Source organism: Barbus barbus (assembly GCF_936440315.1).
Source record: "Barbus barbus genome assembly, chromosome: 10".
Classification (NCBI taxonomy): domain Eukaryota; kingdom Metazoa; phylum Chordata; class Actinopteri; order Cypriniformes; family Cyprinidae; genus Barbus; species Barbus barbus.
In genome coordinates, this window is record NC_136738.1 from 33,682,212 (window position 1) to 33,697,344 (window position 15,133).

Sequence of the window (15,133 nt, forward strand, 5' to 3'; positions counted from 1 at the left end):
GGGGGATGATTAGGCTGTTTTTGGTCATATAGGAGGTAAGGGGGATGATTAGGCTGTTTTTGGTCATATAGGAGGTAAGGGGGATGATTAGGCTGTTTGTGGTCATATAGGAGGTAAGGGGGATGATTAGGCTGTTTTTGGTCATATAGGAGGTAAGGGGGATGATTAGGCTGTTTTTGGTCATATAGGAGGTAAGGGGGATGATTAGGCTGTTTTTGGTCATATAGGAGGTAAGGGGGATGATTAGGCTGTTTTTGGTCATATAGGAGGTAAGGGGGATGATTAGGCTGTTTTTGGTCATATAGGAGGTAAGGGGGACGAATAGGCCTTTTGTGGTCAAATAGGCAGTAAGGGGGATGAATAGGCTGTTTGTGGTCAGTGGGCGGGGCCCGGGGGCGTTCCCGGATGGCCAGAGGGCCAATCGGGAGCTTCCGGCACCGTAAGCTGTGGGTGGCAGGTTTAGGCTTCCCGTGGACGCCCACCCCCAACCTGTTCGACGCGCCTCCCGTAGGCTTTCCGTGGTCGTGAGTGTGCCACCCTGTGGCCGACTCGCAGATTGCAAGAAATGGCGCAGAAAAAGGCGAAAGTTTGGCGCCGTTCCGTGGGGCCCCCGGGGGCCCCAGGCCCCGGGCGACGCCTCCGATGGGCCCCGTCGGGCCTCCCCTCGACGCCCGGCCGGTCGCCGGGGGCGGGAAAAATCATCTAGGGGGCGGCGCGCAGCGTCCACTAACTGCCTGACACGCAGCGCCTATTGTGCGCTCAGCGGGACCCTTCCCTAACGTGGTGGCCTTAGGCAGGTAAGAGATTATCATCTAATTGCATTTTTTTTTTTTTTAATTAGCGTGTCGTTTTTAATTATTCTTTCAAAACTGTTTCATCGAACTCGAGGAAAAATGTCTGGCAAACAATACAAATCGCATAAAGCGATGTCGGACGCTGAATGGATTTCGCGTCTTAAAAAGTTTGCCAGAACAGGAATTTGGCCATCAAATGAGGGTAACAGGCCAGCTCCTCGACAGAAGAAGTGGTTCCAGATTTATCAAAGGGTGAGTGAGTGTTTGTTACCTTTGCATGACTGAGAAATAAAAAAAGACTGTTTGTTGACTTGCATAATCGAACATTATTAGTATCTTTGTTTAATGTATTTGCATAACAGAACAACACACAAGGCTTCAGTACAAACATGTACCTGATCCCATTCATTAGAGCAATGCAATGTGATGGCTTACACCACTGTAAACCAGGTGTCATAATTGTTTATAGACATTTATGTAGATAATGTTGCAGGTATTTTGAGATTTATGTTCATGAAAAGCTACAGGAAAGATGTTTGTGTACTGGGAAATTCAGAGATTTGAGAAGGTGGGGGAAGGGATGGTGAATGAATGATGGTGGTTTGAAGGTGTGAAATGTTCCTCTCTTGTTTGTCTCTCCTTTAAAGAAAGATGCCAGCTGTAACATTATATATAAAATAAATAGTGACTCATGTCCTAGAAATGAATGTATTAATTATGAATGTAATGCTCTTTTAAGGGACTCACTTGTATGCATTACATTTGTTATAATGCTTACAGATTGAGAAATGTCCGATGCAGTCTCGTGGCCAGACAACCTTGCTTGGAGGTGTGCTGAAATGCATCTGTGGTTTTCACACTCCAAAGGTAACATTACTGTAGCAAGTATTTTTTGTTAGTATTATTTACTGAAATAGTTTTCTTTAAGAATTGTTATATGTATTTTTTTTTTTTTGGTTGTCTTAAGCACCCCACTGTCTCTACTGGACCAGCAGAAAGGGCGGTGGAACAAACTGCTGCTGCTGGAACAGCAAAGAAGGCCATGGGGACAAATCAGCCTGGCACCCCGCCCCAGCCCCAGCCTACTGCACCCGTGGCAAAAATAGTTGCACCACAGTTGTCAATGGTAAGAATTACAATTTAATTTTTTTAAAGCATTGAAGTATGTGTTCAGTTCAAATTCGAGGAAGTACAGAAAGTAAGAATAAAAAAAAGAAAAAGCAAGAAAACTATGAGAGGGTGGCTTAGACCTGCTAATTTTCACACCTTTTGTACAATGGGGGCAGTTGCTGTCTGCTGATTGGTCGGTTTGAATGTCTCAGATTTGGTTTAAGTCACATGGTCAAGGATAAAAGAGAAATGTAACCTGTGTGCTTTCTCTCTTTCATCTCTGGGCTCTACTCTTGGATTGCCCTCTTCCTCTCTAACTGAGCTCTGCCTGGGTTGAAGGTCGCTGAGCTAGACTCATGTCCCTCATGGCATCTCTCTCTGTACTTCTCATGTGGTAAAGCTACATTTTCTCTTTTTCATTCTCTATCTCAGGTAACATTCCACATACACACTGGCTATTATTAATTGTACACGTTAATTATTCCATCATGCAAATACTTTGTAGCTATTTCAAGAGTAACCTAAGTCAGTGCTGCTAATAAATCATTCTGCTTATGGACTACATTTCCGTTCTGAAAGAAGTGTTTTTACCTGAAGGCTGCATTTACTTAAAATAGTAATATTTATATAAATAGTAATAAATGCTATTATCACACATTCTGTCTTCTCACTGAAATGTCAATTTTTTGCCCCTTTTTAGTTTACCAAACCAAGATTTACTGGCTCTCACATTGCTGCAGCAAAGCCAAATCTTAGTGTGGCCAGGAGACCTTCTCAGGTTCAAGTCCAGCCCAGCGCAGCAGTGTCTAGTGCCTCAGTACCAAGCACCACCGTCTCTGTAAGTACTAACATAATCAACATTGTATTTTATGAAGACACATTTCATGTTCCATTCTATCTAAATGATTAAACTTTTTAAAAATATCTTTAATACCAGAAGACCATATTTTAATAAAGGAAAAAGCAATATTATGTAGAATAAATAGATTTCATACAAACTACCATTCAAAAGTTTTTTTTAAAGAAATTGATAGTTTTATTGAACAAGGAGGCATTAAATTGGTCAAAAATCTCAGTAAAGACATTTAATGTTACATAAGATTTCTATTCAATACATAATGTTACAAAGGATTTCTATTTTGAAAAAATGCTGTTAATTCTGAAAACACCTCTGTAATGCAGTTTTATTAAGCATCAGCCATTTTCACATTTTCAACTAATAGTAAAAAATGTTTATGTTCAAGACAATGATTTCTGAAGGATCATATAACACTGAAGACTGGAGTAATGATGCTGAAAATTTGTTCTTGCCACCATAGAAATAAATTACATTTCACAATTTTAAATTGTAGTAATGTTTCACAATTTAACAATTTTTTATATTTGTTACTGTTTTTACTGTATTTTTGATCAAATGCAACCTTGGTGAGCAGAATAGGTTTCTTTTATAAACATTTGGACCCCAAACTTTTAAACTGTAGTATATGATTTAATCTAGGATGAGTTAAAGTTATTATGTTATATTTACAAAATCTATTATATTTCACTTCATGATTGTACAGACACTAGATCCTCAAGTTCCAGCCCCTGTCCCCAGAGCCACTGCAGATGTGTCCAGTCCTGCACAGCCATGCAGTATTGTCTCAGTAAGTAATTTCTTATTCTGTTGGTCTAAAAATTTAGTAAATCAGCTGTCGCCAGAAATCTACAGTCAAAATATTATCATAATGTAAATTGAGTTGACTTGATACTAATTTACTAATTATAAACAATGTGTAGAAGTTAACATATTCATGTGTCAAAATAAAGAGAGATTGTTTGAAAAATTACAGAAAATAATATTATTTTATATATTAAACAGGATTTCAGAATATAATTTTTTTTGTTCCTTTTTTGGATGACAGCATTGGATAATATAAAGTTATCAGTTTCATTGTCATACTAATCACTGTAATACCATTGAAGGTATTCAAGTAAAAACTATAATTACAATGATAATTTTATGTGAAAGAAGTGATGGATTAAAATAAAATGCTTATTAAATAAATTGCCTTCCTTGACTAAATGTTTTGTCTTTTTTTCCTTAACAGACAGCTCCTTCTGGGTCATTATTGCAAGCTCCATCTGTAGTTCCACTTCCTCGTTTGTGGTCGGAGACCTTGCCACCAGAGGATCACAAGTGGATTGGCAAAAGGCTTTTCAAAATGGGATCCAAGGGAAAGCCAGAGCTTCGTGATAACCTCCAGCTCTGGTATTACCCACCACAGCCAGCACTTATCTATAATCAGGCTCCAGCTCCAGACAGATTCTTTTGTCATTCTCTTCTGCTGTGGATGCCATACAAGCTGTGGAGGGTAAAGATTCTCTGTCCCAATCCTGCCTGCGGACAACATCAGCTGACAGGAGGCGGTCTGCACAAAAGAGCCCGGCAGGTTCTAGACATTGACAGAACATATAACATGGTCACAGAAACCCTCATCTGTACCAAGTGTAGAGCCTCGCATGTGTCCTGGAGTCATGCCGTCCTGCAACAGCTAGATCTGGGCCATCGTTCTGAGTTTCAGGTCATCCTCACAAGGAAGTAAGTACACTTTCATTCCTCATCCAGTTGTTAGCCCATCATCACATATATATGCAAATACTAATATCAAAAATCAAATATCTAAAATATATGAATGTGTGGATTTCGCTTTTCCTAAGGTATGCCTGTGATATGCGGGTCATCCGGCTCCTGCGTGAGCGTGGCTTAGGCAACAGCCCCACGCGGGTGATCAAGCAGCTGCGTGAAAACCACAGCGAGCAGTGGCTTCATCGTCTGGCCCGGTACACCACCCAATGTGTTGACTTCCTCAATCAACCCGGGGTGATGCCGGTAAAGTTCCAGGAGCCCCCAGAGCCTACAGTGGTCCCAAGCTGCAAGTGGCTGCTCACTGTTTACAGCCAAGACATCCTGACAAGGCTGGATGAAATCCATGCAAGGATAACATCCACTTATGGCTCTGTCTTGAAGATGGATTCCACTAAAAAGGTTAGTTGTGGATTTTTGTTTATTAATGCTGTTGTTTATATACATCACTGTATCTGTATTTTACATGGTGTGATGTTTGATTACATTTACAGCGTAACTTCATATCATCTCTTATTACAGATCACCAAGAAGCTGGCTGGGACAGCGAGGGGAACGGGACACTGGCTTACCTCTGTTGGCAACGAGTTTGGTCAGGTGCTCATAAGTGTGCTGACAGCCCAGGAAGGAGCAGGACTGGACATGATGGTAGACGGTCTGGTGAAAAGATACCAGCAGGCTGGTGTGGATCCACCTGCTGTGTTGTACGTGGACTGTGGGTGCTGCACCGAGGTGGGCGAGACCAAGCTGAAAACCAGATTCAGAGGCTGGCCAGATCTCGTGATACGCTTGGACATCTGGCATTTTATGCGCAGGATTGCCCTGGGGTGTACAACTGATGCCCATCAGCTGTACCCGATCTTCATGTCACGGCTATCAGCGTGCATCTTTGAATGGGATGCGGCTGATGTCTCTATGCTTCGCAAAGCAAAGAGAGAGCTGTTGATGTCCCAGGGTTGGCCTGCACTGACAGATGAAGATGTGAGCAAGCATCTGACCAGGGAGGAGCTGGCTCTACATTGCCGGAGGAGGACCTGTGGAGAGGAGACTACCATCCTTCTCCTTGAAAGACTGCTTGCAGAGCTCCTGAGCAGCAAGGGCAACGACTCCCTGGGTGTTTCTCTTCTGGACCGAGAAAGGATGGAGCACATCTGGAGTGTCCAGAAGAAGCACGTTAAGTGTATCCAAGACCCCCCTGGTGTTGCGCTCTATACAGAGACAGGGAGCTTAACCAAGGGAGGTGTGCTTCTGAAGACATACAGATGTGCCAGAGGCTCCACTTCTCTCGAATCCTTTCATTTACACCTGAACCGTTTCATCCCAGGTACATCTTTGTCACACACACTGCGCATATGTACAGAAAGAACATTAAGTGTCTTTGTGTGTTTATTTAACACTCCCTAAAACTGTTGTGTCTGTTTACAGGGACCAGTGCAAACAGTCTGAACTTTCAGATTTATTTGCTGGAGGGTCTACACAGGTGGAACCAGGATCGGGAGGCGGCTTCCCTGTCATCGGAGCCATCAGCTTTACGCAGCTACACAGGAGAACTTGTTCACTGTGTTAACAGCAATTATGAAAAGCTGTTTGGGAGGAAAGTGGTCCCCATGTTTTGTCCCCCTGCACGTTACACCGGTAAGAGAATTTATTATTGTTAATTAACTTGCAATTCAATAATCTCAGTCGATATTTTATATTTAAGCCTATAAAGTCAGCATGATCAACTTTTTCTTGAAACATGCCCTCTGTCATCTGATTAATATTTTCTATCAAGTAAAAGGCCTTTCAGTATAATTGTACAAATGTCTACCTTTAGCTCATACTTAACGTGTCATTTTGCTGTGAAATCTTTATTATTAGAAAGTAATTATTAGTAACATTTGGTGACATTTACTGTACTGAAGCAACTTTACTTAGGTTTACTTGATTAGAAAAACCAAGTTACATGTAAGTATCAAATATGCTCATCAGGTTTTTGAGGAACATTTATTTGTATGTCTCTCAGTCATCATTGTATTGCATTGCATTATATGTTTTGCCCCCACAGTTATAGGTTTCTGGCCTCTGAATAATTTTTTTTTTCTCCTCGACTATGAGCTACATGTTTTCACACTATTACACTATATGAGCTACTACAAATGCCTTATGTATCAAATATGATACACAACAATTTTATTTCATCCGTTTGTTTATTGTTTTTATTCCAGGTGAGCTCATTGGAGTGCAGTATCTGTTCCAGCAGACTGGTCAGGCACTGCAGGACATGAACCCAGACTCTGAGGAGACTGCAGAACTCATCGAGGACCTTAATGTGGAGGAACGAGATGAAGATGAGGGCTTCTGTGACATCAGCGAGGATCACACCATTGCTGATCCAGAGGTTGTTCTGTCACCACCCTCCTCCACACTGACACTGGCTTCTTCCACCCTGGTCACCAGCAGTGACACGGCTGTACTGGGCTCCACATCCCCTTCACTGGTCCCTGGCCCCACACTGTCTCCTTCATCACCTGGACCCTCAGGGACTGCTGTCTCACCTGTTCCCTCTGAAACGTCTGTTTCACCACTCCCCTCAGAGCCAGAGGATGCTGGTCAGGATGATGATGAAGAGACGGTAAGTGCCATTCCTCTGTATTTCTTTCAAATAAACTAGAATAATTCAAACAAGGATGGACCAACATCTACTGCTTTAAATCCAAACTTTGCTCAGATTTTCAACTAAAGTCATTAGTAGGCAACAAAGATGCATTGAGTCAAATCTCAAGTTTTATTTTGTTAGTGCTTTGTACTATACAGAATGTGTTTAACAGCTTCACATTGATAAACAGGAAAATAACAGAATCAATGGAACTAATTATGGAACTATGCATCAAAGAAATGTGATTATATTTTAAATTAAATTAAATATAAATTATATTTTGTGCTTGTGTTTTCGAAAAGGCTGTTGACTACCAAAATGTCCCGGGATATCAACATGTGGACAGGCTGTCAGAATATCTGGTGGAGCTCCGGGGTTACACAGCCCTCAGCCTGACCAATCAGGAAGCCAACACCATAATTGCACTTTGGCAGAACCTGGATGACCGAGACAAGCAACGGGTGGTGTATGCAGCTCGACACCAGAAGAGACTGCTGAGTGGACGCTTCAGAGTACCAAAGACGCCCACTAAAACCCCTGGAGTAGAGAGCACTACCAGAAGTGTGCTGGGTGCAAGCAGCGCACCTGCTCAGTGGCCTGACTGTTGCCGTCTGGTGGAGACCATCTTCATCAGGCTTTGCACTATTCACCCAAGCCCCAAAAGAAAAGGCAAGGGATCACTGTCGAGATGGTCTCTGATCCTCCAAGACTACAGAAGGATAAGGCAGCTTGTACTGGGCAACAGCTTGGTGATGGGAGGAACCTCAATGCAGCTGGTGGAGGTTAACCAGAACACCCTGATTCAGTGGTACAACAACAGACAGAAAAAGCAGGAGCTGTCTGTGCTGCTTCAGGGCATTCAGTTGCCTCAGACCCTCCCTGAAGCTCAGGAACCTCTCCAGGCTGCCAAACGCCCACGGATTGAGCCAGAACAACCAGCGGAGCAGCACCAGTACAAGCTACCAGAGAGTACAGCAGGTCAGGCAAAGCAGAGGCAGACTTCTACTGGACGACCCCCTCTAAGACCCAAGGCACCAGCACAGAGTCCTATGTTGGTTACGCCATCAGCACCTGGAGCATCAGCGCAGATGGTACCCAACATACTTATACCAGCAGCACCATGTTTTCAGGGTGTGCCGATGCTTCAGGGTGTGCCAGTGTTCCAGGGTCTGCAAATGGTTCAAAGACTCCCGATGGTCCAGGGAATGCCAGTGGTTCATGGTATGCCGATGCTTCAGGGAATCCCAATGGTTCAGGGGATGTCAATGATACAGCCACAGTTACAGCCTACAGTTGTGCATGGCACCAGTTTACAACCTGCTACACCAGCTGCCAGCCCCCAAGCCATGCCCAAGAGACCCTACAAGAGAACTGTAGAGGCAAACACTTGCAAGAAGTGCGGGCAGTTCAAAACAAGTGCAACGGGACATAGCCAGTACAGGGGCCGGGTGTACTGCCCACAGACTGAGACTGTTACAAAAGAACAGTGGTTAGAGGAAATGCGGCGAACCGTTCCCAAATAATGTATATATTTGTATTTATTGTAGTGTTGTATATAGTTGTTTAAATATAGTTCACTATTGTTAATGTTTGTGTTGAACATTATTTAACTTTGTTTTTTAAACATTAATATTTTTTTAACTTTTTATTTACTGTTTTTAAACCCTTTTCATTTAACTTATTTAGTGTTTTTGAAAACTTGATATTTACCGTTTTATTTACCTTTTAATTTACTGTTTGAAAACTTATTTAATATTCATTACTGTTCTGTTAGCATAATTGTAAAATAAAAAACAAATTAGCAAATTATTGCTTTTTGATTTCTACTTTTATTTTCATTTTATCTCCCTTTTAATTTATTGTTGTTTGAAAACTTATTTAACATTTAATTTAATTCATTTAATACTTGTTACTGTTCTGTTGGCATAATTGTAAAATAAAAACAAATTGGCAAATGATTGCTCTTTTAATTTTACTTTCGTAACACTATTTCATCAGTACACTGCAACAATAAAACATGTCTATAAAAAGATAATTTGTACATTTTGTCATTCTTGTCACAGACATTTTTCAGCATATTAATTACTATTTTGCATTTTTTTTCATTAGAAATAACAGATTTGTGTCTGAATAAATTGAATAAATATCAACACAACAACTACAAATAACAATAATACGATTAATCAGAATAAATATCAATACAATAACTAATAATAACAACAAAAACACATTTACATTGGTATACTTTAATTTTCATGAAAGAATATCCAACAAAGTACATATGTTCATTTTATTAACCTTGAAACTTCCTTTATTTAATGAAATTAACAATATTACAAAAACGTGTCTTTAGCTGGATTCGAACCCCGGTCTTGGTGAGCACCTGCAATAGGAAACAGTGTAATTAAAATGCGCGATTTTCCCGCATGAAGAAGCCGGAAAATGTATCACTGCACGCATGCTAAGGAAGAACTGTCTTTGAACGTCAAATTTCACCCTCTCTTTTCTTCATTTCTCTTTTCTCTTCTTCCCCTTCTCTTTTTCTTTCTTCCCCCTCTTCTTCCCTTCTTCCCCATCTTTGACGGACTATTGTTCCCCAGCTTGAACGCAGCGCCTTAGACCGCTCGGCCATCCTGACCGCCCCAGCACGGTTTGCGCTGACCTGTTGGGGCTACACCTACAGGCAAAGATCTGGAACCTAGTGCGTCGCTGTTCTGCCCGTTAGGTCTACCGGCCTCGTTGGCGCAGTTAGGCAGCGCGTCAGTCTCATAATCTGAAGGTCGTGAGTTCGAGCCTCACACGGGGCAGCGTGGTGCTTTTTGATAGCTGAGAGCGCTTAGACGAAAGAGCGGTTTTCTCTGTTCCCTTCCGTGTGCACAGCTCCTCTGGAGGGCGGACGGCATGACGTTTTGTGAGAAACTGTGAGGTTGCAGGTGAATTCCCCGAACCCCATCCATCGACATTGCATTCAGTCCTATGCCGTCCTTTGATATACAATGTAATCGAAATTCAGCATTCATGCTGGGCTAACGCTGAACGAATGCAGTAATAGCATCCCTCTCATATTCATGCAACATGTGGCAGTGTCCTTGTCAGGTTTTCTTAAGGTTAATATCATGCTGGCATTCGAAATGAAATTTTCTGTCAATGGAAAGGCAAGCTTTCGTGAACCCTTAACGTTCTTCTTAAGGAGATGGTTGATGCTGTTGGGCCGAGCATTACTTCTATTGTCAACAGTAGTCTACCTAATGGAGTTGTTCCAACAGGCCTTAAGCAGGCGGTTATTCAGCCACTTCTTAAAAAGCCTAATTTAGACCCTCAAGAACTGAAGAATTATCGGCCCGTCTCAAAACTACCACGCCTAGCAAAGATTTTAGAGAAGGTGGTTTGTTCCCAGTTAATGCCATTTTTCAGTAGGTATGAGATCTTAGACAAATTTCAGTCCGGTTTTAGAGTAGGTCACAGCACTGAGTCTGCACTTTTAAGAGTTGTTAATGACCTCCGTATAATCAGAGATGCAGGTAACGCGGCAGCTCTGATTTTATTGGACTTAAGTGCAGCTTTTGACACAATAGACCACGTGATTCTTATAAAGACTGTAGCTGCTGTCGGCAGCCAAAGGTTAGGTCTGTCAGAAGTGGGATTCGAACCCACGCCTCCAGGGGAGACTGCGACCTGAACGCAGCGCCTTAGACCGCTCGGCCATCCAGACCCCCCCAGCACGGTGTGCGCTGACCCGTTGGGGCTACACCTACAGGCAAGGATCTGGAACCTAGTGCTTCGCTGTTCTGCCCGTTAGGTCTACCGTCCTCGTTGGCGCAGTTAGGCAGCGCGTCAGTCTCATAATCTAAAGGTCGTGAGTTCGAGCCTCACACGGGGCAGCGTGGTGCTTTTTTTGATAGCTGAGAGCGCTTAGACGAAAGAGCGGTTTTCTCTGTTCCCTTCCGTGTGCACAGCTCCTCTGGAGGGTGGACGGCATGACGTTTTGTGAGAAACTGTGAGGTTGCAGGTGAATTCCCCGAACCCCATCCATCGACATTGCATTCAGTCCTATGCCGTCCTTTGATATACAATGTAATCGAAATTCAGCATTCATGCTGGGCTAACGCTGAACGAATGCAGTAATAGCATCCCTCTCATATTCATGCAACATGTGGCAGTGTCCTTGTCAGGTTTTCTTAAGGTTAATATCATGCTGGCATTCGAAATGAAATTTTCTGTCAATGGAAAGGCAAGCTTTCGTGAACCCTTAACGTTCTTCTTAAGGAGATGGTTGATGCTGTTGGGCCGAGCATTACCTCTATTGTCAACAGTAGTCTACCTAATGGAGTTGTTCCAACAGGCCTTAAGCAGGCGGTTATTCAGCCACTTCTTAAAAAGCCTAATTTAGACCCTCAAGAACTGAAGAATTATCGGCCCGTCTCAAAACTACCACGCCTAGCAAAGATTTTAGAGAAGGTGGTTTGTTCCCAGTTAATGCCATTTTTCAGTAGGTATGAGATCTTAGACAAATTTCAGTCCGGTTTTAGAGTAGGTCACAGCACTGAGTCTGCACTTTTAAGAGTTGTTAATGACCTCCGTATAATCAGAGATGCAGGTAACGCGGCAGCTCTGATTTTATTGGACTTAAGTGCAGCTTTTGACACAATAGACCACGTGATTCTTATAAAGACTGTAGCTGCTGTCGGCAGCCAAAAGTTAGGTCTGTCAGAAGTGGGATTTGAACCCACGCCTCCAGGGGAGACTGCGACCTGAACGCAGCGCCTTAGACCGCTCGGCCATCCTGACCCCCCCAGCACGGTGTGCGCTGACCCGTTGGGGCTACACCTACAGGCAAGGATCTGGAACCTAGTGCTTCGCTGTTCTGCCCGTTAGGTCTACCGGCCTCGTTGGCGCAGTTAGGCAGTGCGTCAGTCTCATAATCTGAAGGTCGTGAGTTCGAGCCTCACACGGGGCAGCGTGGTGCTTTTTGATAGCTGAGAGCGCTTAGACGAAAGAGCGGTTTTCTCTGTTCCCTTCCGTGTGCACAGCTCCTCTGGAGGGCGGACGGCATGACGTTTTGTGAGAAACTGTGAGGTTGCAGGTGAATTCCCCGAACCCCATCCATCGACATTGCATTCAGTCCTATGCCGTCCTTTGATATACAATGTAATCGAAATTCAGCATTCATGCTGGGCTAACGCTGAACGAATGCAGTAATAGCATCCCTCTCATATTCATGCAACATGTGGCAGTGTCCTTGTCAGGTTTTCTTAAGGTTAATATCATGCTGGCATTCGAAATGAAATTTTCTGTCAATGGAAAGGCAAGCTTTCGTGAACCCTTAACGTTCTTCTTAAGGAGATGGTTGATGCTGTTGGGCCGAGCATTACTTCTATTGTCAACAGTAGTCTACCTAATGGAGTTGTTCCAACAGGCCTTAAGCAGGCGGTTATTCAGCCACTTCTTAAAAAGCCTAATTTAGACCCTCAAGAACTGAAGAATTATCGGCCCGTCTCAAAACTACCACGCCTAGCAAAGATTTTAGAGAAGGTGGTTTGTTCCCAGTTAATGCCATTTTTCAGTAGGTATGAGATCTTAGACAAATTTCAGTCCGGTTTTAGAGTAGGTCACAGCACTGATTCTGCACTTTTAAGAGTTGTTAATGACCTCCGTATAATCAGAGATGCAGGTAACGCGGCAGCTCTGATTTTATTGGACTTAAGTGCAGCTTTTGACACAATAGACCACGTGATTCTTATAAAGACTGTAGCTGCTGTCGGCAGCCAAAGGTTAGGTCTGTCAGAAGTGGGATTCGAACCCACGCCTCCAGGGGAGACTGCGACCTGAACGCAGCGCCTTAGACCGCTCGGCCATCCTGACCCCCCCAGCACGGTGTGCGCTGACCCGTTGGGGCTACACCTACAGGCAAGGATCTGGAACCTAGTGCTTCGCTGTTCTGCCCGTTAGGTCTACCGGCCTCGTTGGCGCAGTTAGGCAGCGCGTCAGTCTCATAATCTGAAGGTCGTGAGTTCGAGCCTCACACGGGGCAGCGTGGTGCTTTTTGATAGCTGAGAGCGCTTAGACGAAAGAGCGGTTTTCTCTGTTCCCTTCCGTGTGCACAGCTCCTCTGGAGGGCGGACGGCATGACGTTTTGTGAGAAACTGTGAGGTTGCAGGTGAATTCCCCGAACCCCATCCATCGACATTGCATTCAGTCCTATGCCGTCCTTTGATATACAATGTAATCGAAATTCAGCATTCATGCTGGGCTAACGCTGAACGAATGCAGTAATAGCATCCCTCTCATATTCATGCAACATGTGGCAGTGTCCTTGTCAGGTTTTCTTAAGGTTAATATCATGCTGGCATTCGAAATGAAATTTTCTGTCAATGGAAAGGCAAGCTTTCGTGAACCCTTAACGTTCTTCTTAAGGAGATGGTTGATGCTGTTGGGCCGAGCATTACCTCTATTGTCAACAGTAGTCTACCTAATGGAGTTGTTCCAACAGGCCTTAAGCAGGCGGTTATTCAGCCACTTCTTAAAAAGCCTAATTTAGACCCTCAAGAACTGAAGAATTATCGGCCCGTCTCAAAACTACCACGCCTAGCAAAGATTTTAGAGAAGGTGGTTTGTTCCCAGTTAATGCCATTTTTCAGTAGGTATGAGATCTTAGACAAATTTCAGTCCGGTTTTAGAGTAGGTCACAGCACTGAGTCTGCACTTTTAAGAGTTGTTAATGACCTCCGTATAATCAGAGATGCAGGTAACGCGGCAGCTCTGATTTTATTGGACTTAAGTGCAGCTTTTGACACAATAGACCACGTGATTCTTATAAAGACTGTAGCTGCTGTCGGCAGCCAAAGGTTAGGTCTGTCAGAAGTGGGATTCGAACCCACGCCTCCAGGGGAGACTGCGACCTGAACGCAGCGCCTTAGACCGCTCGGCCATCCTGACCCCCCCAGCACGGTGTGCGCTGACCCGTTGGGGCTACACCTACAGGCAAGGATCTGGAACCTAGTGCTTCGCTGTTCTGCCCGTTAGGTCTACCGGCCTCGTTGGCGCAGTTAGGCAGCGCGTCAGTCTCATAATCTGAAGGTCGTGAGTTCGAGCCTCACACGGGGCAGCGTGGTGCTTTTTGATAGCTGAGAGCGCTTAGACGAAAGAGCGGTTTTCTCTGTTCCCTTCCGTGTGCACAGCTCCTCTGGAGGGCGGACGGCATGACGTTTTGTGAGAAACTGTGAGGTTGCAGGTGAATTCCCCGAACCCCATCCATCGACATTGCATTCAGTCCTATGCCGTCCTTTGATATACAATGTAATCGAAATTCAGCATTCATGCTGGGCTAACGCTGAACGAATGCAGTAATAGCATCCCTCTCATATTCATGCAACATGTGGCAGTGTCCTTGTCAGGTTTTCTTAAGGTTAATATCATGCTGGCATTCGAAATGAAATTTTCTGTCAATGGAAAGGCAAGCTTTCGTGAACCCTTAACGTTCTTCTTAAGGAGATGGTTGATGCTGTTGGGCCGAGCATTACTTCTATTGTCAACAGTAGTCTACCTAATGGAGTTGTTCCAACAGGCCTTAAGCAGGCGGTTATTCAGTCACTTCTTAAAAAGCCTAATTTAGACCCTCAAGAACTGAAGAATTATCGGCCCGTCTCAAAACTACCACGCCTAGCAAAGATTTTAGAGAAGGTGGTTTGTTCCCAGTTAATGCCATTTTTCAGTAGGTATGAGATCTTAGACAAATTTCAGTCCGGTTTTAGAGTAGGTCACAGCACTGAGTCTGCACTTTTAAGAGTTGTTAATGACCTCCGTATAATCAGAGATGCAGGTAACGCGGCAGCTCTGATTTTATTGGACTTAAGTGCAGCTTTTGACACAATAGACCACGTGATTCTTATAAAGACTGTAGCTGCTGTCGGCAGCCAAAGGTTAGGTCTGTCAGAAGTGGGATTCAAACCCACGCCTCCAGGGGAG

At 43.8% G+C, this 15,133-nt stretch overlaps 1 protein-coding gene across 1 annotated transcript; it reads left to right on the forward strand.

The window, feature by feature from the left end:
- Window positions 1-896: 896 nt before the first annotated feature.
- Window positions 897-8,691, forward strand: LOC306875671 (uncharacterized protein; the record flags this gene model as incomplete). The annotated part of the gene is made up of 11 exons (XM_079426350.1): window positions 897-1,046; window positions 1,575-1,661; window positions 1,762-1,920; window positions 2,605-2,742; window positions 3,467-3,550; window positions 3,995-4,485; window positions 4,605-4,932; window positions 5,053-5,854; window positions 5,956-6,165; window positions 6,738-7,144; window positions 7,471-8,691. Exons 1-11 carry the CDS (start codon window positions 927-929, stop codon window positions 8,689-8,691), a joined length of 4,047 nt encoding a protein of 1,348 aa, XP_079282476.1. The 5' UTR covers window positions 897-926.
- Window positions 8,692-15,133: the final 6,442 nt, after the last annotated feature.